General features: G+C 40.4%; 1 protein-coding gene across 1 annotated transcript in view; it reads right to left on the minus strand.

The window, feature by feature from the left end:
• Positions 1-27,330, minus strand: part of CCDC85A (coiled-coil domain containing 85A) — a 318,355-nt gene that overhangs the window by 33,066 nt on the left and 257,959 nt on the right. The window contains 1 exon segment of the mRNA XM_088477559.1: positions 454-469. Within this exon segment, the coding sequence (XP_088333685.1) occupies positions 454-469 (16 nt within the window).

The raw sequence follows: 27,330 nt of genomic DNA on the forward strand, positions 1-27,330 counted from the left end.
AGTGTAACCAATTAAATCCATTTTTAATGCAGCTGTCAAATGTATATTCCTTACTAGAAGAGATGCTTCAAATTGCTCTGTATCTTTTCTCAAAATAGTACATCAAAATGGTAAAGTAATGTAAAAACTTTTACCTTGATTTGTACACAGTTTTGTTTGAGCCGGTTGAGCCTACTGTATATGAAATAAGTTTTACCAAACTCTTCAGTACTCAACCTAATTTGATTCCCCAAGTAAAATATTATGGCTAGTACATTATACTAGTCTTCCCTAAGGCATTAATTAGTTATTTCTTATATGCTGCAAATTCTTATTCAGGTTATATCTACTAAGGATCATTTAAGGATGATTAAAATCAGAGTAGAATCACTCATGCCAGTATCTTTTTCTTTGTAATGTTGCACCCATTTTTGGATATCTGTGCCCATTTTTACTGTTTGATGAAAGTTGGACAGATGGGGACATCTTGCTTAATGTTGTCTGGATGCAGCAATGAAGTAAATTAAAAAAATAAGTTTTATGTTACAGGACAAGATATTAGAGATGTGGACAAATTTGTTGGTACCCTTACAATACTGTACATTGAAACAATGTTTCATTCCTCCTGAAAAGTAGCCTGAGCACTGACCCTATTGAACATCTATGGAAAGAACTGAATTATGCATTGTTAAGAAGGCACCCATCAAAACTGACACAGCTGGAGCATTTTGCTCAGGAAGAGTGGGCTAAACTATCTGTCGACAAGAACAGAAACCTCATTTAGAAATACAGAACTCATTTGAATTCAGCGGTTGCCTCCTAAGGTTGTGCAACAAATATTAGGTTAAGGGTCCCATCATTTTTGTCCAGGCCATTTTAATTTGTTTTAATATTAAAAATATTTTATTCAATCAAAAATCAAATGCAATGTCTGATTTCTATTATATATGGAATAAACAATGGGATTGGGATGATTGTGCATTGTTTATTACTTTCATTGGTGCATCTTTTGAGCTGTTCAGGCATATATGATACAGGTAAATGCCTCGATCAATGAAATCAGCACATTAAATTGAACAAATAAATCACATGAAATTAAGCCAGGCCCATTGTTCAATTACTCAGGTGATTTAATTTTGACTTGTAGCTCAAAGTTTTACTTTTTTGCCTGCAAATGGCAAAAGCATCTCCATATATCAGAGGTTTCTAAACTCGATTCTCAAGGCACCCTAACAGTCCAGGCTTTAAGGATATCCATGCTTGACTACAGGTGACTTATTTAGTACCTCAGTCAATTTGATTTGACCACCTGTGCTCTAAATCTCCTCTAAAATCTGAACTGTTGGGGTGCCTTGAGGACCGCATTTGGGAACCTCTGCCATAGATGTAACCCAATCAGTGGATGGGTGGGTACACTTGCACAGGTGACAAGTACGTTTGCATGCACAAAATATGTATGGAGCTTTGGATTTTTACCATTTTATTTATGACCTATGCTATGTTCTTACATAAGAGTTAATAATATGAAGCCAAGCAAAGCAGAAGAGAATGCTTAATTATAATATTTATTTAAAGATTTAATAATATCACATAGTAAAATACCAACATTAAAAAACAAATATTCTCTTTACATAAAACAGATAAACTCTCTTAATAGTGTTTTTTAGGAATACAAGGAAATAATGTGTCAATATTGTATCAGTTCATCACATCACTTGCAGCAGCTAAAATTAGCGGCTATGAAAAAATATAAGAATAGTCCAATATAGTTGAAATAATCACTGACACCCCTATGAAGAAACCAGTAAGGAGAAACGTGTTAGGGATCAGTACTGGATACTCTCTGATTTATTTAAAAGCCCTTGGAAGTCTTTATTCACTGCTAATCCTGCCATCCATACTTACCTGTGATGGTGGCATGCTCCCTCCCTCACTGCCGAATATAAAGGAACACCTCGCAGCTGTCGGTCCCTGTCTGGGGTTATTTCCTGGTGCTGTGCCCAAAATCCAAAAACAGCTTGGTGAAAGAATGGCAGTGCTTGATGGGGGAGGTAGAGGTAACCACTGCCCACTAATATAAGAACTTAGACTGTGCAGGCAATGTACTGTAAATACAAAGTTAAATTTACCCAAGGAGCTACTTTACCAATCACATTATCATTAACCAGGAGTACGGATTCCCCTTTTTTTCAACTATATGTGAATATTCCTATATTTTTTTATAGCCACTAATTTTAGCCACTGCAAGTGAGGTGATGAACTGATACAATATTGACACATTAATTCCTTGTATTCCTAAAAACTCTATTAAGGGAGTTTGTCTATTTTATGTCAAGAGAATGTTTTACCATTTGCTGTTGGTATTTTACTATGTGATATTATTAAATCTTTAAATAAATATTATAAGTAAGCGCTCTCTTTGAGAAATTACTGATTAATATTTGTGCACCTGAATTTATATTTGTATATTTCAATAAGTCATCTGAATTAGTCCATTAGCCCAGTGAAAGGGACTGGCTGGCTGAGCATGAGAACTAGGCAACTTTAAAAGATCATGACATTATTTCTTATTTTCCTTGCTGGAATGAACAGGGTTATTAAAGGCAATTGAGAGTAAGTGTACAAATATTAATGTACCTATACAAGGAGTTGCATCAACCCTAGCAAGCTGATATTTAAAAAATATGAATCTCCATTTTGATATGTAACCAAGAAAGGATCAATTATTCAATTTATACTCTTCCAAAAAGGAAAAAAATGGATAGTATGGTCAAGAGTGTAGCATGAATTTTAAGCTTTAAAAGTTAGCCTGCAGCTGAGACACAAACAGAGATGAGAACTGTGATAATTTCTATTCAAACCGTGGTGGAAAGGATATATAAGAGAGACCATCTGCAGAATAAGCAACTGCACAAGATCAGAGTTGCCTTGGTAGAGAATTAACAAGAATACAGTAAATTAACTGAGGAATAAAGCTAGGTACACACTAATATACAGGGTCAGACTGGCCCACAGGGGTACAGGGGAAATCCCCAGTGGGCCTCACTGCTTGAGGGCCCTGCCCCCTTTTCTAGATGTCATGCTCCAAACTGTGAAATGAACTGTACATTGTTACTCTGTTAGAGGGTCAGTAAACTTGTGGAGCAGGACCACTGATAAATATCAGTTCTTGGTTTGCTTCTATAGAAACTACATCAGTATTTGCCTAATGGTTAGCCATGCTTCTGTGGTGGCTGGCCACATCCCCTCTGGTGGATGGCCACACCCCATTAGCGTGGGCCCCTCTCACTGCATTCCCCCGGTGGGCCCTTTATGCCCCAGTTCAACATTGACTATACAATTACAGGGTGATTTACCAATAATCTGATGATCAGCTTGATTTATCGGATAGTGTGTAGGCATGCCCATTTCAGCATTTTGCTGATAAAATGGTTACAAAACTTCCACAAATGCATTTAAATTGGCAGCCTTGGCAGCAGATATTGGCCAAAAGGTCCTCATATCATGCAGTGTGTTCTCAATATTCTGCCCAAATTTACTATTATTTGTCCTGATTACTTCATTATCCTTGTGAATGTACATATGCAAATTCACTGTGAAATTCGACGAGTATTTCATTTAAATTGCATAGTGTGTAGTACAGATATCAGGACTGTGAATTGCCATAATATCATCCTGATTGTCAGTTCATTCAAAAAATCTCATAGTGTGTACCTAGCTTTACAGTTGAAGATGCTTTTAGTAAAGTATAGGGGAAAGACAACACAGCACTTGGAAAAGGTAACCTCCTGGAGAGTCACTCTGCCACTATCTTTCCAATTACTAGGGATGTCCAGTGACCATAAATGATTTATGGCTTTGCCATCAATAGTGGATATCCAATTGTTCATCACCATTGATAGCACAGAGGCTATCTTTGGTTCCACTCATTATTAGGCTTGAAATTCTTTTGCTTCCCTCTAACATTTTTTTCTGTAATAAAATGTTTTAAAAAAAGTAGTGTAACCACTGTTTTGGTGGCAAAGCACTCATATGGAGGCAATATATGCTGTATCATTGGGCCAATGGGCCTGATTCAGACCCGCTCGCAAGTGCTTGAGTGCTCATGAGCGGGTCGATGGTGTGCTCTGCGCACATGCAGCGGCCGAACTGCGCATGCGCAAGCCCGGAGCGAGAGAGAAATTCTTTCACTCCGTGGCTCACTACAAAAGGGGCGGCTGTCGATGTTGATCGACAGCTTGCCCCATTTTGTAAGTGTGGTGGGGGGTGACTTCACAAATGGAGGCGTTCCCATGAGAATGCCTGCCTTTTGTGGGCGGCCCCACTGACATCACCAGTGATGTCAGTGGGAGAGCTTCTGGCTCTATTAGAGCCAGAAGCTCTCTGGAGCTTGCAGCCATGATACCCTACCACAAGGTTCTCGTCGCAAGCCCCGATGGCCCGATGGCCGAAGCCCCCGACCATCATCCTGGCCGCTCGTAATAGCTGTGGGTGGTCACCCACAGCTATGCGAGCGGCCAGGAGGCTGCACAAAAAAAAAATGCCCTGATTCAGAGCGAGCGCTCTTTCAGAGAGTCCGTCTCTGAATCAGGGCCAATGTGCCAATATCACCACACCAATAGTATGAAAACTGTCATATGTCTTGGTTTAGCTTGCTTATTTCATTTTGGCCTACTGACAGCTTTCTACTTGCCAAGACACAGCCTGCTTATTCTATATTCTACATTTAAAGCCAGTGCTGAAATCAATTTAGCAGCCACCGCAATTTTTCCAGATTGTATATCTAGATAAAGATTGACATTATGCTGATGATCTTCTGTTATTCTGTATTACACCATCTGAATCTGAATGACAGTGATCTTATTATAATGAACTTTTCATGCATAACATGTTGCATACTTTAGAAAATAATTAGAGACCTGACTATGTTCAAATCAGTTTTCTCAACATTTCAAAAATATGTCAACAAGTAGAAGAATTTTTTGTTTCTGTTACTGAAATAAGCAACATTTTACATCTAAGACAATAACACTTTCACTATAAATAGATTTTTATCTTTCAGATTTTGCTAATAGCCCTGCCACTGGGTCTCTTATGTGCCAGACAACATAAAATAATTAACTGCATTAGGACTGACAAGTAAGCATAAGGAGTTATAGGTTTCTCTGGAGATGAGGGGTCCATGATTCATTGCCAGAGGTTTATTATCTTCCATAGCATCAGCAAGCAATATATATGCTGGTCATACAAGGCTCAGTGGGGTTTGATTGCTCCTTCAAGGCTGTTACTGTGCACTGTGAAATAGATATAAGTCTCAGAGTGAGCAGTTAATAGATGAGAATAGCTTCCCAAAGGAGGGTGACACTGGTGAATTCAGGCAGTCATAAGTCAGTGTGGTATAGTCAGAACTAGGATGGGTTATCTAACACTCTAATTTAAACTCACTACCATATTTCCTTATTAATTATTATTAAGCCCATACCAAAGCTTGATAAAATTTGTCTTGCCCAAAATGAACAGTTATAATGAAAAAAATGCAATTATTTTAATATTATATATTTTATGTGTTAACTGTCCTGATTGATACCATTATTTTGTATAACTACTCAAGAATGTATAACATTTAAGACTGACCATGTTCAGTGCTGTTCAGAGCAAAGGTTCTGTAAAAACATGATTCAGTGATTTATTCTAAGTCACTATAAAGATAGATTTAGAGGATTCAATATTGTAGAACAAGAAAACAATTTTTGGACACTAATAAATATCAAAGCTTGTTTACTGTGCTAAATAATACATAATGTTGTCTTATTAAATTCTTATTAAATATTTTTATTTTTCCCCAGTGCTTTTTTTTTTCCTGGTGGTATTCAGCGACGCACAGTACTAGCATCCAGTATTTTCTATGTACAAGAGATGAACTGAGTATTTTAAGACGCAGGTCATCTTTGCCACAGCATATCTAGGGGTATATTTACCAATAAATAGTTTTGAGGGCTTGACTTAAAAGGGCAATACAGTATTTATAGTTGACAACTTTGAAAAAAATATCTTAATTAAATATACCCCATAATGTTACAGCATGACTTATAATAATGCATTGACATATACAGTCAGGTGCATAAATATGGGGACATTGACAGAATTATCATATTTTGTCCTATATTTACCACCACAATGGCTTTGAAATGAAACAAACAAGATGTGCTTTATCTGCAGACGTTCAGATTTAATTTGAGAGTAATTACATCCAAATCAGGTGAACGGTGTAGGAATTACAACGGTTTCTATATGTGCCTCCCACTTTTTAAGGGGCCAAAAGTAATGGGACAAACTAAGCAATCCTAAATCTAACTTTCACTTTTAATACTTTGTTGCAAATTCTTTGCAGGCAATTACAGCCTGAAGTGTGGAATGCATAGACATCACCAGATGCTGGGTTTCATCCCTGGTGACGCTCTGCCAGGCCTCTACGGCAAATGTCTTCAGTTCCTGCTTGTTCTTGGGGCATTTTCCCTTCAGTTTTGTCTTCGTGAAGTGAAATGCATGCCCAATCGGATTCAGGTCAGGGGATTGACTTGGCCATTGCATAACATTCCACATTTTAGCCATAAAAAACTCTTTGGTTGCTTTTGCAGTATGCTTCGGGTCATTGTCCATCTGCACTGTGAAGCGCCATCCAATGAGTTCTGAAGCATTTGACTGAATATGAGCATATAATATTGCCCAAAACACTTCAGAATTCATTCCGCAGCTTTTGTCAGCAGTCACATCATCAATAAATACAAGGGAACCAGTTCCATTGGCAGCCATACATGCCCACGCCATGACACTACCACCACCATGCTTATCTGATGAGGTGGTATGTTTTGGATCATGAGCAGTTCCTTTCCTTCTCCATACTATTCTCTTCCCATCACTCTGGTACAAGTTGATCTTTGTCTCATCTGTCCATAGGATGTTGTTCCAGAACTGTAATGGCTTTTTTAGATGTTGTTTGGCAAACTCTAATCTGGTCTTCCTGTTTTTGTGGCTCACCAATAGTTTACATCTTGTGGTGAACCTTCTATATTCACTCTTGTGAAGTCTTCTCTTGATTGTTGACTTTGGGCCTGATTCAGACCCACTCGCGAGCGGCTGTCCGCTCGCAAGTGGGTCGATGTTATGCACTGAGCATGCGCACGACGGAGGGAGCTCCGTCGTGCGCATGCGCTAGACGCGACAAGCGAAGGAAAGTCCTTCGCTCGTTGTGTCCGATCAAAGGGGGCGTGCTGTCAATGTTGATTGACAGCACGCCCCCTTTGGTGGGCGTGCCGGGGGCGTGCCTCCCTGACGGGGGCGTTCCCATGGGAACGCCTCCCGTCAGAAGCCGGCCCACTGACATCACTAGTGATGTCAGTGGGAGTGATTTTGGCTCTGATAGAGCCAAAATCACTCCGGAGCTTGCGGTTGAAAACCTCAACCGCAGGCTCCGGCTCGCAAATTCGATGGTCGCGATGGTCTCGACCATCGCGGCCATCACAAAGCACGCTCGTATAGCCTGTGGGTGGTGACCCACAGCTATACGAGCGTCCAGGAGGATGCTCCATGAAAATGGAGCCCGGCCCTCATTCAGAGCGTGCGCTCTGCTCAGAGCGTACGGCTCTGAATGAGGGCCTTTGACACATATACACCTACCTCCTGGAGAGTGTTCTTGATTTGGCCAATGGTTGTGAAGGGGTTTTTCTTCACCAGGGAAATAATTCTTCTGTCATCCACCACAGTTGTTTACTGTGGTCTTCCAAGTCTTTTGGTGTTGCTGAGCTCTCCGATGCATTCTTTCTTTTTAAGCATGTTCCAAACAGTTGATTTGGCCATACCTAATGTTTTTGCTATCTCTCTGATGGGTTTGTTTTGATTTTTCAGCCTATTGATGGCTTGCACTTATAGTGACAGCTCTTTGGATCTCATATTGAGAGTCGACAGCAACTGATTCCAAATGCAAATGTCACACCTAGAATCAACTCCAGACCTTTTACCTGCTTAATTCATAATGAAATAATGAGGGAATAGCCCACACCTGTCCATGAAATAGCTTTTGTTGATAGTCCCATTACTTTTGGCCCCTTAAAAAGTGGGAGGCACATTTATAAACCGTTGTAATTCCTACACCGTTCACCTGATTTGGATGTAATTACCCTCAAATTAAATCTTAAAGTCTGCAGTTAAAGCACATCTTGCTTGTTTCATTTCAAAGCCATTGTGTGGTGAATAGAGGACAAAATATGAAAATTCTATTAATGTCCCAATATTTATGCACCTGACTGTATAATGTATAAAGCCACAAACACACACACACACACACACACACACACACACTTATATATATATATATATACACACTTTTATGTCTCAACATATACAGAAGATATCCAATAATGTAAATATATTTGGTGTCCCTATAAACATGAGGTTGCAGGATAAAATATTTTTCAGTTTAATTAATTTTCTTAAAATAGAATAACAGAACATATTATAATGATTTTCCTATTTTTTTCCCTGTAAAATTTTGATTATATAAATCTTAATACATTTTTACTTTTCTATAGTACCAAAATAAATATATTTCTGCCAATAAAATATATTATTTGCTCTAGTAAAGAAAATAATATAAAAGTTGGCAGAACAGACACAGCATGAAATTATAGAATATATGTGGAGTTTTTTGAGTTGAGTTTAGTCACAGTCCACTGGCAGCCAAAGGGTATATACTGTATATAAAAAATATTCAGAGCACTCAATTATCCACACCACGGCTTTCTTTCCAGTTCACAGTTTTAAAGACAACACTACACAGTAACACATGGAAATATTAAAACCAACATCAAATCTGTAATCACGTTTCATTTGCTTAATACAATATGTGTCAGAAGCATAGTACGTATTAATTCTAATTGTACAAAAAATGTAAATTTACTTTATTACTACCAAAAAAGATGCAAAATCTACCCCTGATTTGGTGGGTCCAATGATGATCCTAGTCATTCTGCTGCCTTAGGTGGCAAATTAAATGTTACCCTTGATATAAACTTTGAAAAACATTTGTGTTCAAGTAGTGAGCATTCTAATGGACAAATATTGTGACTGTAATTCTTATTAAACCTAAAAACAAAATAGGAGCCATTGATGTGAAACAAATAAAATTATAATTGTGTAAATTAATTCCCTCTACCGTAGCTTTCAATTACTTCTTGATAGACACACCACTGTTTGTTTCCACTGCCTTTAATGGTCCTGCACAATAGACCACCTACATCCATCTATCACTTTCCAGATTCAAGCTTATAATGTAGCATTTGCAGCCTTGCTGTTAGTTTGAAAAAAGTATTTACAAACAGGACTACTCATTACAGACATGGGAGGACCCACTGAACTGATGTATCGGGATAAGTCAAATTTTGTATTTTCTTTTATATTATTTACTTCGAGTAACATCATTTCTGGTTTTGGGTGAAATTAGCCTTTAACCTCTCAACTGCCATGAAGAAAACGGCACTACTGGAAGACCCATAATGTATTTTCATAAGTTCATAGAAAACAACCTTTTTATATTTATGTTTTTTTTTCTGCTGAAGTCGGCTCAGGTTGAACAGAGAACGAATGCATGAAACTCTTTCTGTGTGCTCTGCCTTGCTGCACCACGTAAGACCCTTGGCATTGTCAATTGGCGGCAATCCAAAACATTTAACAGTATATTATTTTCACGCCCCAAATGTAACAACAGCAATTGTAGACTGTAAATAAGAGAACAAGAATAGATCACTGACAAGCAAGACTTTATCTGAAATCACATATGTTCATTTATTTAATTACATTTCCAATTACTTCTGCATATGCGGCATCTTGGGGCTAATTAAGTACTTGTCAAAGCCAAAGTAATCTATTTCTCGCTGAGCATACTGTGACCCTGTCCAAATGTCTAGTGCTGAATCTCAATCAGAACTAATTGAAAAAAGATATATATGTACAGTAAAGTTGTTGGCTGAATTTTGAGCTATACACTTTTGCCTTTTTTTTTTCCTAAATAAAGTGACTGTTAATTGTGAGAATATTAGATACAAATAAAGTTGCTCATTTAATAACACTCTCACTTCGCTGTGATTAATAAATGTGCTGCTGAACTAGTAATGCTAATGCAAATTGTATTTCCATCACATGTATATTTAGTGGCAAAAAACATACATATACTGTACAATAGAGATGAGCGGGTTCGGATCTCAGAGATCCGAACCCACCTGAATTTCGGGGATCTGGGGCAATCTGAGCGATGCTCGGATCTCCCTGCCTGCCCCGGATCCCTCACCCGAGGCGAAACCTTGCGACCCCACTGTCGGGGCGCGAGGTTTTGAATTGAGCGGGCTTAACACTGATTGGCTGAGAGAGCCGTCTGTCACGCTATCAGCCAATCAGCGTTAAGCTCATTGAAAATTAACACTAAAGAAGAAGAAGATGGCGCCCGCCATCCCCCGCCATCTGACACTGCCGGCACACCCCCCCTGGCGACACCGCCGGCACCCCCACTGGCAGCATCCCCCACTGCCAACACCACCACTGCTGACACTGCCGGCACCCCTGCACTGCTGCCCCACGTACTGAGGACAACATCAGCGACCCCCACACCGCCAACTCTGCCGACACTCCCACACTGAGGACACCACCAGCAGCCCTTCACTGCCTACACTGTCAGCAAACCTGCACTGAGGACACCGCTGGCACCCCCGCTCTGCTGACAGTACCGGCACCCTGCATTGAGAACACCCCTGCACTGCCGACACAGTCAGAAAACCTGCACTGAGGACACCGCTTACATCCCCGCTCTGCCGACACCACCAGCACCCTGCATTGAGAACACCCCTGCACTGTCGACACAGTCAGCAAACCTGCACTGAGGACACCGCTGGCACCCCCGCTCTGCTGACACCGCCGGCACCCTGCATTGAGAACACCCCTGCACTGTCGACACAGTCAGCAAACCTGCACTGAGGACACGGCTTGCACCCCGGCTCTGCCGACACCACCGGCACCCTGCATTGAGAACACCCCTGCACTGTCGACATAATCAGCAAACCTGCACTGAGGACACCGCTGGCAACCCCACTCTGCTGACACAGCCAGCACCCTGCATTGAGAACACCCCTGCACTGTCAACACAGTCAGCAAACCTGCACTGAAGACACCGCTGGCACCCCCGCTCTGCCGGCACCACCGGCACCCTGCATTGAGAACACCCCTGCACTGTCAACACAGTCAGCAAACCTGCACTGAGCACACCGCTGGAACCCCTGCTCTGCTGACACTGCCAGCACCCTGCATTGAGAACACCCTTGCACTGTCGACACAATCAGCAAACTTGCACTGAGGATACTGCTGGCTACCCCGCACTGCCAACATCACCGGTACCCTTCACTGAGGGCACTGCCAGCACCACAGCACTGCCATTCCATGTACTGAGGACACCGTTAGCAACCCCGCTCTGCCAACACTGCTGTCTCAGTAAGTGCACTATTGGTGTATTCAACCCACACTGTATAACACACTGTATCCGTGTTGGAAATTAGAAGCTGAACTGCCACATGTTGATTGTGGAACTGTTACCTGCTGAACATACGTTATTGGAGAATAACCTGGACAGAATATCCACCTTTAATAGGGTGATTACTTTCCATTATAAACATTATATATGTGAACATGTGTATAGCAACAGCGTCTTTGGTGACATTTTCCTTTTATGCACTTTATCCGTTAAGATTTTTATGAGACATTTTTTAATTGTCTATTAGGCTGCTATTTACTATTTTATTGCGCAAATTTTACTCATATTTTTATTCACTCATGACATCATGCACAAAAAGGGTGGGGACAGCGTAGGGCACAGTAAAGCCCTGTTACGGCACTGCTGAAATCCAGACTTTTTTGTCTGTAGGAAGTATAAGAAATGAATTAGCTATACAGTAGTAGGTAAGATCACTTTATAGAGACAAAAGAGCAAAACAAGGCATTCTAGTTATCAAAGTCTTTATTAAAATAAAAACACAAGATCCACACTTAAATAAAAAAGGAAAGACAATTACACAGAATTTCCTAAATTAGCTACAACAGTGAAGTAACAAATACCATGGCCAGCATGCAACATCAGACTGTAAATTCAGTTTTGCAAGCAACTAATTCTAAGGGAGACAAATCTAGCTATTCTACACGTTAGTACAAAGCCATGCCACAGTGTTTACAGCTCAATGAGCCATGATAACGGTATCACTTAGTGTATAACTAAGCACCCAAGAAGGTTTATAAATAATGAATAATCATTAAATAAAAAAAAAACCACAAATACTATAACATATTACCTCCTAAAAACACTGCTAGCCCCAAATGTAACAAAAAAACAGTAAGTATAAACTGGTCATTTATGAAAGATTCAGACAGTAAATAATTGCCAAGAATTAACATAAATCAATTAATATTAAACCCAATTAAACTATAACAATAACACCCCGAGGGGGCCTGTGAGCAGCAGGCCCCCCAGCCCTGCATCTTACCTTGCTCTGGCAAATTAAGCAGGTCCCTCCTTCTCCATGGCACACCAGAGTCAAAGGCTCTGGCACAGTGCTAGAGTCTTTGCTTTCACCTGAGCAGCATAATCTTTTCGAAGATGTCACTGGGAAGATGGCACTGCAGAGTAGGAGGAACCCAAATGCCGGAGCAAGGTAAGTATACTGTGGGTACATGGTTTCATCACTGCAGATCTAATCAGAACATATATTACTTATCTCAATCAAAATGTACCCAAAATATCAGATCCAGAGAGTTGCCGTAGGTTGGATCTCCCTGTCTGCCTTGGGTCCCTATCCAAGCCAAAACCTCGAGATTCTGCTGTCGGTTCTTGCGGTTTTGACTCGGCACAACTGCTCCATTCCCATTGAAATCAATCAGCTGACCACTGATTGGCTGAGAGAGCCGTCTCAATCAGCTCTTCCTCATATACTTCGATGGGGCAAACGGATGCAAGATGGTGGAGGACACAGGCACTGTCGACACTGATGGCATCCCTACACTGAGAACACTGCTGGCACCGCCAGCAAGCCTGCACCGAGGACACCGCCGCAACCCTCCCACTGCTGACACCACTGGCACCCCAGCACGGAGAACATTGCCAAAACCCCTACTCTGCCAACATCACTAGCACCCCTGGACTGCCGACACAGCCTGCACCCCCAAACTGCCGACACCGCATGCACTCCCGTACTGAGGACACTGTCGCCACCCCTAGATGGTCAACACCACCGGCACCCCCACACTACCGACACCGTCAACACACCTGCACTGAGGACAATACCAGCACCCACTGTCACAGTAACTGCACCATTGGTGTATCCAACCTGCACTGTACCCGACCTGCGCTGTATCTGACCAGCGCTTTATCCAACCCACACTGTATCCAACCCACACTGTATCCCACACTGTATCCGACCGACACTGTATCCCACACTGTATCCGACCCATGCTGTATCCGACCGACACTGTATCCAGCCCACACTGTATCCCGCACTGTATGTGACGAGGACTGTATATGACCCACACTGTATGCTACCCGTGCTGTATCCGACCCACACTGTATCTGGCCCACACTGTATCCAGGCCACATTGTATCCTGCCCTGTATGCGACCTGCACTGTATGCAACCCGTGCTCTATCTGATCCGCAATATATGTGTATAAAGAAGGTGTATACACCCGTGCTCCAATGCACACCGGAGTGCTGCTTAAGAATGTGACCTACACACGTCACTGAAAATCAAAATGAAAAAAACTAAGTCTCAAGCGCTCTTCCTCATGAGCTAAAATTACATAAAGTCTTCAGTCTAAAAAAGTCTCAGATGAATATAAAAATGTTGAAAATGTAAACAAACTTCTCTTTTTTTCTTCTTTAACGATAATCTTCAAACACACTAGCGCAATAAACCCTTCAGTGTTTTACAGCATCTCAAAGAAATCACAAAACACGATCTCTCATAGTGCTGTATTACCACATTTATTTCCAAAATATATATAAAAAACATAGAATGAATAAAATGGCAGCGTACCATAGGTAACCTTTTAAGAAAGGCACAGTAACAAGCATAAGGGGTGATTATAGCTACCCCAACAAGCAGTTCACCTCCCTGGTACAGGTTCCTCCTAGACAGCTAGGCAATGGCAGCCCCAGAGACCAACGCGTTTCAGCTATACAAGCCTTTATCAAGATAGATCTATGCTGCTAAATCCTGGGTATATATAGAGGTCATGGCTAGTCCCACCCCCATCATCATACTGGGTGTGGTTACATAAAATTAAAAAATGTGCTTGAATTCTAAATAAAAGACATGGCACTCTTTTACACACACATCCTCTGCTGAAATTGATGTTTCTAGTACCCACTGGATGTGTAAAACATTTTAAATAGACATGAATAGCGCTTCATGCGTTCCAACACTTGGAACACATGACGCTTCCGGCGGAAGTGTCTCAGGCGTCCCTCCACGCTGATTAGCTATGCGTGGTTTCCTGGCAGGAAGTATATTATTTCATCTATGCGCTCCATACTTTGGAACGCACGGGTACTCAGCCGGAAGTTGCGTATTCACTTAACCACGTGATGCAACTATCACCCACGTGGTTGTATGCACCCGGCGTCCTGTGATTATGTGTTTTCGGTGCGGTCACGTGATAACACCTTTAAGGGAATGACATTGCATATTTATGAGAGGTGCATATGGCCAAACTCCCCATCCTTTATCATCCAACTATCGTTGGTGAGGTATTGCGTCTCAGCTCGTGAGATACATCTAGGCAGGGCAATGGGCAACCATTTTTAAATAGGGCATTTTTTACCATAAAACAGACAAGGTGCATGTATCTAGTGCAGAATCAACACATAGGTGTATCAACAATTCTACAAATCGGGACATGGTAATAAATAACATGATGGGGAAATACATCTTAAAGACATGTAATAAAAATAAGATAATAAAATAAAATAATAAGGAAGGAAGGGTAAGAACAATATGAAAGGCAGGATGAAAACAATATCAGTAAAATATCAAATAAAAATCATCAATAGTAAAAAGAATAACAAATGGTGTTTTTAAACCCAGCATATAATATCTTAAAAACCCAGCGGGATCGCTAGTGGTGAATAAGTACTATAAACGGGGTTGTAAATAATTCTTTTTTCATTTCTGCTTTTGCTAGAAATCTCTCAATACCTTTGGTGCGCCAATTCCCCTCCACTTTTTTTATTCCCATAATGTTTTTAATTTCATTAATTGAACAATTTTGTTTTTCTTTAAAATGGGCTGAAAGGGAATGATTTTCAAAACCTCTTCTAATATTACAGAGATGTTCCATCCATCGGTCTCTAAGTCTTTTAGTGGTTCTACCTATATATTGTAGTCCGCAAACACATTCAATCATATATACACAATTGGTGGTATTGCATGTAATAAATTAATTGATTTTGTAGGACTGTTCCTTTTGGTCTGAATAACGATTTTGAAATTAAATGGTTTTTATAGAATTATTTACAACCACGTTTATAGTACTTATTCACCACTAGCGATCCCGCTGGGTTTTTACGATATTATATGTTGGGTTTAAACACCATTTGTTATTCTTTTTACTATTGATGATTTTTATTTGATATTTTACTGATATTGTTTTCATCCTGCCTTTCATATTGTTCTTACCCTTCCTTCCTTATTATTTTATTTTATTATCTTATTTTTATTACGTCTTTAAGATGTATTTCCACATCATGTTATTAATTACCATGTCCCGATTTATAGAATTGTTGATACACCTATGTGTTGATTCTGCACTAGATACATGCACCTTGACTGTTTTATGGTAAAAAATGCCCTATTTAAAAATGGTTGCCCATTGCCCTGCCTAGATGTATCTCACGAGCTGAGACGCAATACCTCACCAACGATAGTTGGATGATAAAGGATGGGGAGTTTGGCCATATGCACCTCTCATAAATATGCAATGTCATTCTCTTAAAGGTGTTATCACGTGACCACGTCCGAAAACACATAATCACAGGACGCCGGGTGCAAACAACCACGTGGGTGATAGTCACATTACGTGGTTAAGTGAATACGCAACTTCCGGCTGAGTACCCGTGCATTCCAAAGTATGGAGCGCATAGATGAAATAATATACTTCCTGCCAGGAAACCATGCATAGCTAATCAGCGTGGAGGGATGCCTGAGACACTTCCGCCGGAAGCGTCATGCGTTCCAAGTGTTGGAACGCATGAAGCGCTATTCATGTCTATTTAAAATGTTTTACACATCCAGTGGGTACTAGAAACATCAATTTCAGCAGAGGGTGTGTGTGTAAAAGAGTGCCATGTCTTTTATTTAGAATTCAAGCACATTTTTTAATTTTATGTAACCACACCCAGTATGATGATGGGGGTGGGACTAGCCATGAACCCTATTTATACCCAAGATTTAGCAGCATAGATCTATCTTGATAAAGGCTTGTAAAGCTGAAACGCATTGATTTCTGGGGCTGCCATTGCCTAGCTGTCTAGGAGGAACCTGTACCAGAGAGGTGAACTGCTTGTTGGGGTAGCTATAATCACCCCTTATGCTTGTTACTGTGCCTTTCTTAAAAGGTTACCTATGGTACGCTGCCATTTTATTCATTCTATGTTTTTTTAGATATATTTTGGAAATAAATGTGGTAATACAGCACTATGAGAGATCGTATTTTGTGATTTCTTTGAGATGCTGTAAAACACTGAAGGGTTTATTGCGCTAGTGTGTTTGAAGATTATCGTTAAAGAAGAAAAAGAGAAGTTTGTTTACATTTTCAACACTTTTATATTCGTCTGAGACTTTTTTAGACCAAAGACTTTATGTAATTTTACCTCATGAGGAGGAGCGCTTGATACTTTGCTTTTTTCATCGTAATATATGTGACTCGTGCTGTATCTGACCGGAACTGTATCCAACCCACACTGTATGTGACCAGGACTGTATGTGACCCACACTGTATGTGACCATCACTGTATCTGACCCACACAGTATCCCACACTATAACTGACCCGCACTGTGTCTGACCCACACTGTATAGGACCCGCACTGTATTCTGCACTGTATGCGACCCACACTATCCAACCCACACTGTATCCTGCACTGTATGTGACCCACACTGTATGCGACCCACACTCTATCCAAACCACACTGTATCCCACACTGTATGTGACCTGCACTGTATCCGACCCACACTGTTTCCAACCCGCAGGTACGGAACTCTGTTTTTATGGTTGGGGAGATTTTGGGGAACTGCTCAACAAAAAGGCATATTGATCACATTACTAATTTGCAAAATATTTTTAAACAGAAATAACTACCATGTATTTATGCCACTGCTCTTTTTCTTAGTTTAGCCAGCCAGCCTTTGGCTTATATTGGTGAACAAGATTGTGAGCTGTGAGGTGGTCAGATTGAGTGGAAATGATGGGAAATTAATCTTATTGAGGTTAATAATACTCTAGGAACAAAAATGGCCCAAATTATGTGATTTTAGCTTTTTTGTACATTTTTGGGAAAAAAAAAACAAAAAAACAGTCACTGCATTTTGGCAAAACCAAAACCAGAATTAGAACCAAAACCAGCAAAAATGGTCCGGCGCACAACTCTAGTTCCAATCCAAATAATATCATATGATCTGAGGTTTGTGTAATAGTGAATACAGCTTTGTATGATACATGTTATTGCCAGATCTTTATATATGGAAACAGGTAGCGTTCCCAGGAAAGTATCCCTTGAAGACTCCATGTAGACACAAAATAAGCTTTTCACTGACAGATGTGTTATAAACAATCATTCAGCTCGTAATTGAATTGTGTAGCAGTATAAAACTCCCAGATCTGAAGTAGTAAATTGAAGTGTGTACTCTATATTGCTGTTCCTGATCACTCATATTGATCTATAGTATATGCCAGCAGTGATCATATAAATCTTAATTTTACACCCACCCATGAAGTTGTAATGTGGCCACACAGTAAATGATAATAGCAAACATACAGGGCACAATTGAGTCTGCTCAGTGCCAATCTAAAAATGTTATGGTACGTAACTATAATTGAAGTAGTCATGGCTTACCACTAAATAACCCCAGCAGTGTATCAAGGGATATAGTCAGTCTGCCGGCAGTTGGGATGCCAGCTGTTGAAATCCCGGCATCAGAAGCCCGACCCGGGACTAAGCATAGGCGTTGAAATCCTGACGTCAGTTTAGATCCCGACGCCGGAATCCCAACAGCCGCCAACCCAATTGTAAGTACACCGGGGTGTCTTAGCTGTTAGCCGTGGGGAGTGGGGAGATGGTTAGGTTTAGGCACCATGGAGGGGGGTATGGTTAGGCTTTGGGGTGGAAGTTAGGGTTAGGCACCGCTGGGGGGTAGGGTTAGGCACCACTTGGGGGGGTTATGTTTAGGCACTAATGGAGAAGGGTTAGGATTAGGCACCAATGGGGAGGGTTAGGGTGTGGTGTGGGGAGGGTTAGGGTGCAAGAAGGGAGGGCTAGTATACTTACCCGACTCGGGATACCGAGCATCGAGATGCCGCTGTCGGCATTTTGACAGCAGGCATCCTGACTGTCGGTATTTCATACCCAACTCTGTATCAATGACGTGGGTGATCTCAGGAAGAAGTCTCAATGATTTCATGGTAAAATTAAGCACTGTTATAATGATTGTGGCTGTAAAAATGGTCAGCAATCTTGTAGTTATGGTCAAAAGAGAAGGATATCAGCAAACTGTGGGTCACAGTCATGATATGTTTCTCTAGTATGGGGACCAGTTTCATCAGATGTTGCACAAAACAGACAGAAAAGTGCAGTTTTACAAAAGTGACAATTATTAGTAAATCTGCCCCCTAGACTTTAATTTATAAATCCATCTTTTTTCTAACAGTACTCTTATTTAGTAAAAGTAGTTTCAATGATGGAGTTTATTTGTTTTGACTACTAAGTGAATTAATATAGCAGGATTTCAAATATTGTATGTAATAAGGAGGTTTTGTAAATGTGTCAAAGACATTTTATTTTTCATCCTGTATTACTCCAGTGTAATTTTTTTTTTAATTTGTCTGTTTGTTTTATCAATGTGCTTTTTACGTTGAAACATGGATATTACAACAGATAGAAAAAAATAGTAGCATTACATATTATCATAGATTAAATGTTATAGTCAGCACATTTTATACTAAAATCAAAATCAACTTGCTTTTAATTTTAGTCTATAATGCTTACAAGAAAAAATTACAATATTTAAGTTCTGAAGCTAGATGAGCAAAACAAGTTTGAATAGTTTAGTATGAACAATTGATGGCTTGGTAATATTTATTTTAGTGTAAGAATGAAGCAACATTTTTTTTTTATTTTTATGGATCTGTGTCTTCTTTTTATAAGATACATTAAATCTAGCTTGAAATAAGAAATCCCTTTTTCCACATCGCAGATTTATTTTGCAAATAGGTATCTCTGTCATTTATGAATGCTATATTTTACATTGCCAAACAATATTGCTTTGGTAACTAATTTCAAAAAGTGTACCTAATATTTTATATAAATCCAAATAATCCTGCAATCTTTCTGTTTAGAATTTAAATAAACCACATTTTTCGGAATGAAAAATTTTCGAACCTGACTGTCAATGAAAAGATTAAATTAAAAGTATTAAATAAGAACCGTGAAAACTACTTTGCATTACCACGAGGGGAAAATGGTTTAATTGCTGTAGTTGCATAAGTTTAATTGATATGGTGGCACTCAGTGACAGTGACACATACATATACAGTGTTTCTTAAACACTTGTAGATATTCACAAATGAGGAAGTGAAACAAAACCCAATGACCATTACAATCTGCTGTAAACAAAACAATACAGTAGCAATGCACTAAAATAAATGCAATACATTGCAAAAATATGTTAAAATTCAAGAAAAGTTTTGCATCATAAACATTCAGCTGCTTTAATACCTAATTAATACCCAATACTGTTATATAAATGACCTTATCCAAAGAAATCCATTGTGAAGGAACAGGGTAAATGTTGGGCAGGTGTGTAGTCGTGACAGTGTATACACTGCTAGATGAGCTAGACCAGTGATCATTCAGGCATGTTGGAAGATTATTCATGCCTGACTGTCCGATCACCGCTGATTGGTTGCAGCAAATCATTTGCAATTATCGCTCCAATCAGCCAATGAGAATTGCATCATGTATGCCCAGCATTAGTAACACAGAGGATACAAACAACCAGTTGAATTACTGCCAAATAATTGAATGATTAATGAGGAAAATCAATCTGGCAGCCAAGTTTAAGATGATTTAAAGCAGTGGCAAGTTAGTGATGAAAGGCCTGTTAGCAAAGAGTTATAAAATGTAGGATTGTGGGAGATGATGACCAGTGATGTGCTATAAGGTAAATGGCTGAGGAGGCACTGTGGCTAGTATCAGAGCCATATTTACAGATAAATATATGAACCAGAGGGTTCATGTGGGCATTATACAGAGGTGCAGCAGTAAATAGTGCTGGAAATTTGGTGTGTTTTGATCAGGGATGTGCAGAAAAGGAAGATATTGGAGGCAGTGCCTCACCTGCCATACACTTTTTACTCCAGAGTTTTGACTCTAAAAATGATTAGAATAATACAAAGAAAATACTTAAAATATTTTCTATACATTTTACTTATAAGTTTTATAGTCGAAACTCTGGAGTATATATAAGTATGATAGGAAAGCTCTGCCTCACTTGACTGCACATCAATAGAGATTACAGCATGTATTACTGTGATAGCAGTGATGTTAGTGAAGTAATGGTGACTCTGATAAAGCCAATACAAAGAAAATTAGTTTAGTGAGTGGTTGCATAGATAAAAATCTGTAGTAACAAAGGGGTCTATGTACTAAGCCTTGGAGAGAGATAATGTGGATGTAGAGAAAGTACCAACCAATCAGCTCCTACTGTAACTGTCATTTTTCAAACACAGCCTGTGAAGTGACAGATAGGAGCAGATTGGTTGGTACTCTATATGTCACTTCACAGGCTGTGTTTGAAAAATGACAGTTACAGTAGGAGCTGATTGGTTGGTACTTTATCTCCGTCAACTTTACATCTCTTCAAGGCTTAGTACATAGACCCCTAAAGCTGAAGACACATACTGTGATATAACCACTTAAGCTAGTAGTACCAGCTTGAATTTCAGGATGTGTGAACTAATAAAATTGATGACAGACAGCAATTCAATTAAAATAAGATTGCAATCCAGTATATTGGCAAATGTGATTGGAAATGATCACTGTAAGATGTCCAAGTAATGCATGAAATCTGCTTTTTTTCTGTCTATGGCCAGCACTTCTGCTTCTGAGCTCTATGTTTGAACGTCCAGGTTCTATACTTTAATGTGATCCTGTCACTTGGAGCACATTCAGTGCAGTGCTATGTGCCAACATGGGATCAGCATTAGTGATTACAGCAAAATAAGCAATAAGCAATACTGACAGATCTACAGGCATTGTTGCTGTATTTGTGACAAAAACATAAGCAGCTGTAGCAGATGTAATAAGAAAAGCTGATATGGTTATTAAAGAATTTATGTCCTAGAAGATGTTTATTTGATGTTTGGAGCAATGTTTTACTTTCTCATTTCCTGTTCTAATTCCCAAGTTGTACAACTTCCCCCCATTCATTCTGCCCTCCAAGGTACCATAGGAAAATGCAGGGAAGGTTTACGTCTGCCTGGAAACCCCCCTCTCAGCCCACACCATGACCACAATAGAATTAGTAAAATAATTGAATTTTACTAGCGCTGCATGTTCTTCTAAGTATCATAAATTAAATAAAAAGCACCACCTGTGGATCTTTTAACATGTATCAGCCAGTAATAAATAACCTGTGCACCAATTATGGGCTTTGGAAAACATGCACTGTTAGGGATGCACTGCTATAGAGCCCAATATTTACATATATGTCCAGGGCAGTGCTAGGTTCTTCTGCTGCTCCCCCAGACTCCTGGACTTTCTCCAATTATCTGGAATGGTGCCCACATCTAAAATAAAAACATTCAGCTCAGGCAGGATGGCCCTACTCTGCATTTAATGGCTTAAGATGCATACACACACAACGATTTTGTAAATGAACGATTTTGAATAAATGAATGAAAGTCATTTACTAAAATTGTTCATTTACTAAATGTAATGAACGATTTTTTTGAACTACAAACGATTTTTCCATATTCTCTTACTGAAAATCGTTGAGTTGACAAGTCAGACTAAACTACAAACTACAAACGTGAACGCGCATGAACGATAGTCATTCATCGTTTGACTCAGAAAGTGAACCATTTTTTAAAATGATTATCGTTAAACTATATCATTTCATGATAATCATTCAAAAAATCGTTGTGTGCGTATGCACCTTTACTGTGATCACTGGTCCTGTATATGCTGGAATTATGACACACAATACACTTTGTATGACATATTAAAGCTGGATAAGTGGTAATTATGCCCTCTTCCTGGACTGGCCACACTCGCTCTAAAATCAAGCATTTGGAACCCCCCCTCTAGAAATCCTGCATTTCCACTGCAAGGTACATATATAAATTGGTCATGCAACCTTAGGCTGGGTACACACCTAAAGATTTTCTGTCCAACCATCCAACTAGTTGATTGGTTGGAATGAAAATCTGGTAAGGTATGAAAGCAAAGTACAATCAGCAATTTGCTTCCAAACACCGGAAAATGGACAAAAACTGTTGTTTGAACAAATTGTTTAGATCAAACATTTAACAAACTTGTCTGACGACCATTTTCATCTGTTTTCTGGCATTTAGGAGCAAATTGCTAATCATCAGTTACTCCAATACATTACCAGACTTACATTCCAACCAATCAACTAGTTGGATGGTTGGAGAGAAAATCTTTAGGTGTATGCCCAACCTAACATATACATTAATCACCAAACTGATACATCTACAACCTGACTAACAGCAAAGACAAAACATTTAAAAGTTAAAAGAAATGATGATGAGAACAATATACACAAATATTTCAAATTTAGACAAAATGACAAACCAAAATGAGTTTCTAAAAAGCCTTCTTTTGAGGATCTTTAGCTATAATATATACAGTGTAAACTTGTTCCCTAAGATTAATGTACACAATTAGGGTAGTGGGAGATAAAGGACAGGGATTTTAGCACAGGAACTAAAATTACAGTATAGGTTGGCTATTATCCCAAATATATCAGTATTTTAGTGACCATTCAAGATTAACTAAAAAACAGAGGTGCACCCAGAGTCTTGTAAATATGTACAGAAACCAACAAAAAGAAAACTCTAGTAGCGGGGCACACTCTCATAAATGTATTCAAATATAACTTCGAATGTATAGCTGGATAAAAAATGGATGCTAATTAAATTACACAAGCCATCAGGACACCAATATATAGATACAGCAATTAGTAATATATATACATGCTGTATAGAGAGATACTCTCAATCAATGATACAATTCACAATAGTATACAAAAATAAAAAGTCAAGTGTGGGTGAAAATAGTGTGATGACTCTCACATGCAAGTTGTGAGTGAAAGGCGAAATATAAGAGAAAGATAAGAAGAAATTAAACAAATAATATGTGTAAAAATGCACCACAAAACAAAATCTAAATGTATAACAGTAAATTTCACATTGCTAAGACTACTTGTGGAAGGCAATATAAATAGGTAGGGTTAGATTCCACCCTATTACAAAAAAGGATGTTTAGGCTGATAAAATTACAGAACCCATGCTCTTATGTGTAAGGGGATCTGCTTTCCCCTGTTATGCCAAGGCAGTGAAACAGGGGATGAGAGTCCCCATCCCTGGCACAGTGAAAATAGATTAGAGTTGTGTCTCCTGTTGGAAAACAATCAAACAAGACATACTCTGATGCAAAACATTGCAGGGTAATTAGGTATGTAATTCTGAATGAGAGTGCCCATGAGCAGTGGCGTAACTAGGGCAGGGCGAGTGGGGCATGTGAGTGCGGTCAGCGCTACACATTTACACAGGACCGGCACTAGGCTTCCCAGCGCCGGTCCTTTGTTGCTCTCATTGGCTTCTGCAGCGCCCACTACAAGAGCCGGCTCCCTTCTGGCTTTCGCAGTGGGTAATGGGAGAGACATCATGACGTCTCTCCCATAATGCAGAGCACGCCAGCCCGGGAGGGCTGACGTGCGGACGACGCGGCGGCCGGAGCAGGAGCGTGGATGCAGGTAAGTTTTATTTTATTTCTTGCTATGTATTTGGGGGGGGCACCTCTACTGGGGGCAGTAATCAGGGGGACTACTACTGAGGGCAGTAATTGGGGACACCACTTGGGGGAACCTCTACTGGGGGCACTAATTGGGGGGACTACTACTGGAGGCAGTAATTGGGGGCACCACTGGGGGAACCTCTACTGGGGGCACTAATCAGGGGGACTACTAATGGGGAACTCCATCAGGGACCACTACTGGGGAGACTACTACTGGAGGCACTATATAAAAAGCACTGCATAGAGGGGCAATACTACTGGGGGCACTAGATAAAGGGTACTGCACAGGGGGGGACTACTACTGGGGGCACTATATAAAGGGCACTGCACAGGGGGGGACTACTACTGGGGGCACTATATAAAGGGCACTGCATAGGGGGACCACAACTGGGGGCACTGCATTGGGGGACTGCTACTGGAGGTACTATATAAGGGGCACTGAATAAAAGGGGTCTACTACTGGGGGCACTATATAAGGGGCTTACTACTGGAGGCACAAGGGACAGTGCACTGAGGGAACTAAATAGGCAGGACCACTACAAGGGGCACTGGATAGTGGGCACCACTACTGGGGGCTGAATAAAGGGGATTACTACTGGGGGCACTGTATAAGGGGCACAACTGGGGGCCTGCATAAGGGGGGCCACTACTGGGGCACTGTATAAGGGGAACTAATGGGGAGCTGCACAAGATGGACCACTACTGGGGGTAGTGTACAAGGGGCACTACAGGGGGCCTGCATAAGAGCCACCACTACTGGGGACATTGGATACTGGGGGTACTGTACATGGGGCACTACTGTGGGCCTGCATAAGAGGGACCACTACTGGGGGCACTGCATAGGGTGGACTGTATAAGGAGCACTACAGGGGTTAAGGTGCATATGGAAAGGAATGTTAAGATTGACGAGAAAGGGTTATATGTGTCCTGTTGACATGCCCCTTGTTAAGTGACCCCCCCTTGTGACCATGCCCAGTTTTTGCTGCACGTGCCAAAGGCGCACGCATATGGGGTGCTCCATTTTCAAATTTGCCCTGGGCTCCAAATACCCTAGTTATGCCACTGCCCATGAGGATATAAGAATAGCAAGAATAGCGGTTCAAGGTGCAGGGGATCCCTTTTACGCACAAGGGTTATCCCCAGAGACTCAAAAAAGCCCTGTGTCAGTGAATAAGAACCTGTTGCAAACTTCCATATTAAGCCTGTGCTGCACATATTTTGCAATGTGCATTTCGCTGGGGGTTTGTACACCAAAGCTAGGTTGATCCTCGGGAGAGGAAACCCCATTTTATTTTGGGGTTTCCCAATTTCTGAGGACCCCACAACATTTTTTTATTTATTTAAACCCTTTATTTAATGTATAGTGCACAGAAGCACTGCACAGATCACACTGATGTGTGCAGTGCTGCAGCTGAACACGCTGCTGAGGACGGTTTCTATTTTAATCTTCTATTTTGGTCCTAGTTTGCTACCTTTACAATTGTGTTTGCAGACTCGATTCTTGGTAAATCCCCGTGTTGTATTCCTGTCTATGGAAAGTACTTGCAAGTTGGTTCGATGGTGTATTGACTACTACTGTATTTGTGTGTTCAGCCATGTTTTGCAGATAGAATCGTGTTTTTAGTGTTTCAGCCATATTTAGTTCCAGGCACACAAGTGGCTAAAAAAGCAGCGGACTTGTGTGCAACTCTGAATCAGCTCCTATGTGTGTCTGTAGGAGTGAAGTTTAATAGACTTCCAAGTTTTCAAGCAATTCTTTCCAACCAAAGCAAGGCAAGATGAACTTTGATTCTGGAAGCCCTCAGGTAGCAGCCCTCCAAGTTAGCACAGGGCAAGACTTGTAGAGAACAAGGTGCAACTAGAAGACTGCTTGAAATGTGATGCATCAGGCACTGCAGATAGGAGATGACACTCAAATGAGCGGGATTCTGATGAGGTAGCAGAAACTCAGATTAAACACAGGAGGATTGCAAAGATACTGAGATGCTGACAAGTACGGTTAGACAAGAGGCACAAGACAACACAACAATGAGAGCTTGAGGGACCAAACTGGAAATACAGGAACATCATAAGCTGGAGACTCAAGGAGCACCAGTAGCCAGGAGACTATTCCAAGAAAAATAGAAGTTCTGGCAAAGATTTCCAGCATCTGAGGGTTTAAATAGGCCATTCAAACCAGGCAGCCCTATGATTTTGCCCTGAGGAAGCCGGACATCCGGCGAAATGCGCATCGGCGCCTGAGACCGCTGGATCACATGGACGCACAAGTCCAAAACTAATTGTTATATATATAAAAAAACTATGTCAGTAGAGCCGCTGGATACTGTTAAACCACGCGCTCGAGATTACTGAATTGTATGGGCGCATATGTCATGATTGAACGGCGCCTGAGACCGCTGGATCTCATGGACACATAAGTCCAAATCTAAATGTTATAAAAACACCAATATTGCAGAGCCGCTGAAAACTGTGAAACCAGGTGCTTCAAATCGCTGAATTGTATGGGCGCATATGTTCTAATTAAATTACTGTGTAATACAATGTGAATAAAATAGAGGTGTTGAAAAATGCTATATTAGTAGAACTGCTGGACATTGCAAACACGTGCTGAAGACTGCTAAATCAGATGGACGTACAAGTCTAAACCACAATGTTATATAATACTATGTGAGCAGAATTGCTGTACACTGTGAATATAGCGCTAATAAAGACACTGGGAGATAAGTGTATTCTGACCCAGCAATAAGCGCATAAAAGTGGTACAACTAGCACGGGGTATTTAAATGCCTGGAACTGACAGTAATAGGTGAATATATACCTAATTACTATCATAGGACACGAATGCAACATAGTATCCATTAATATGGGAGATATTACTAACAGCATTGTACTGAATAATACTGAGACAGATTTGTTCTATAACTAAGAAAGCTCTTCTAATTAATGGTGTACAAATG

The sequence above is a fragment of the Taudactylus pleione genome, unplaced genomic scaffold (assembly GCF_031769625.1).
Source record: "Taudactylus pleione unplaced genomic scaffold, aTauple2 ptg000201l, whole genome shotgun sequence".
NCBI lineage: Eukaryota > Metazoa > Chordata > Amphibia > Anura > Myobatrachidae > Taudactylus > Taudactylus pleione.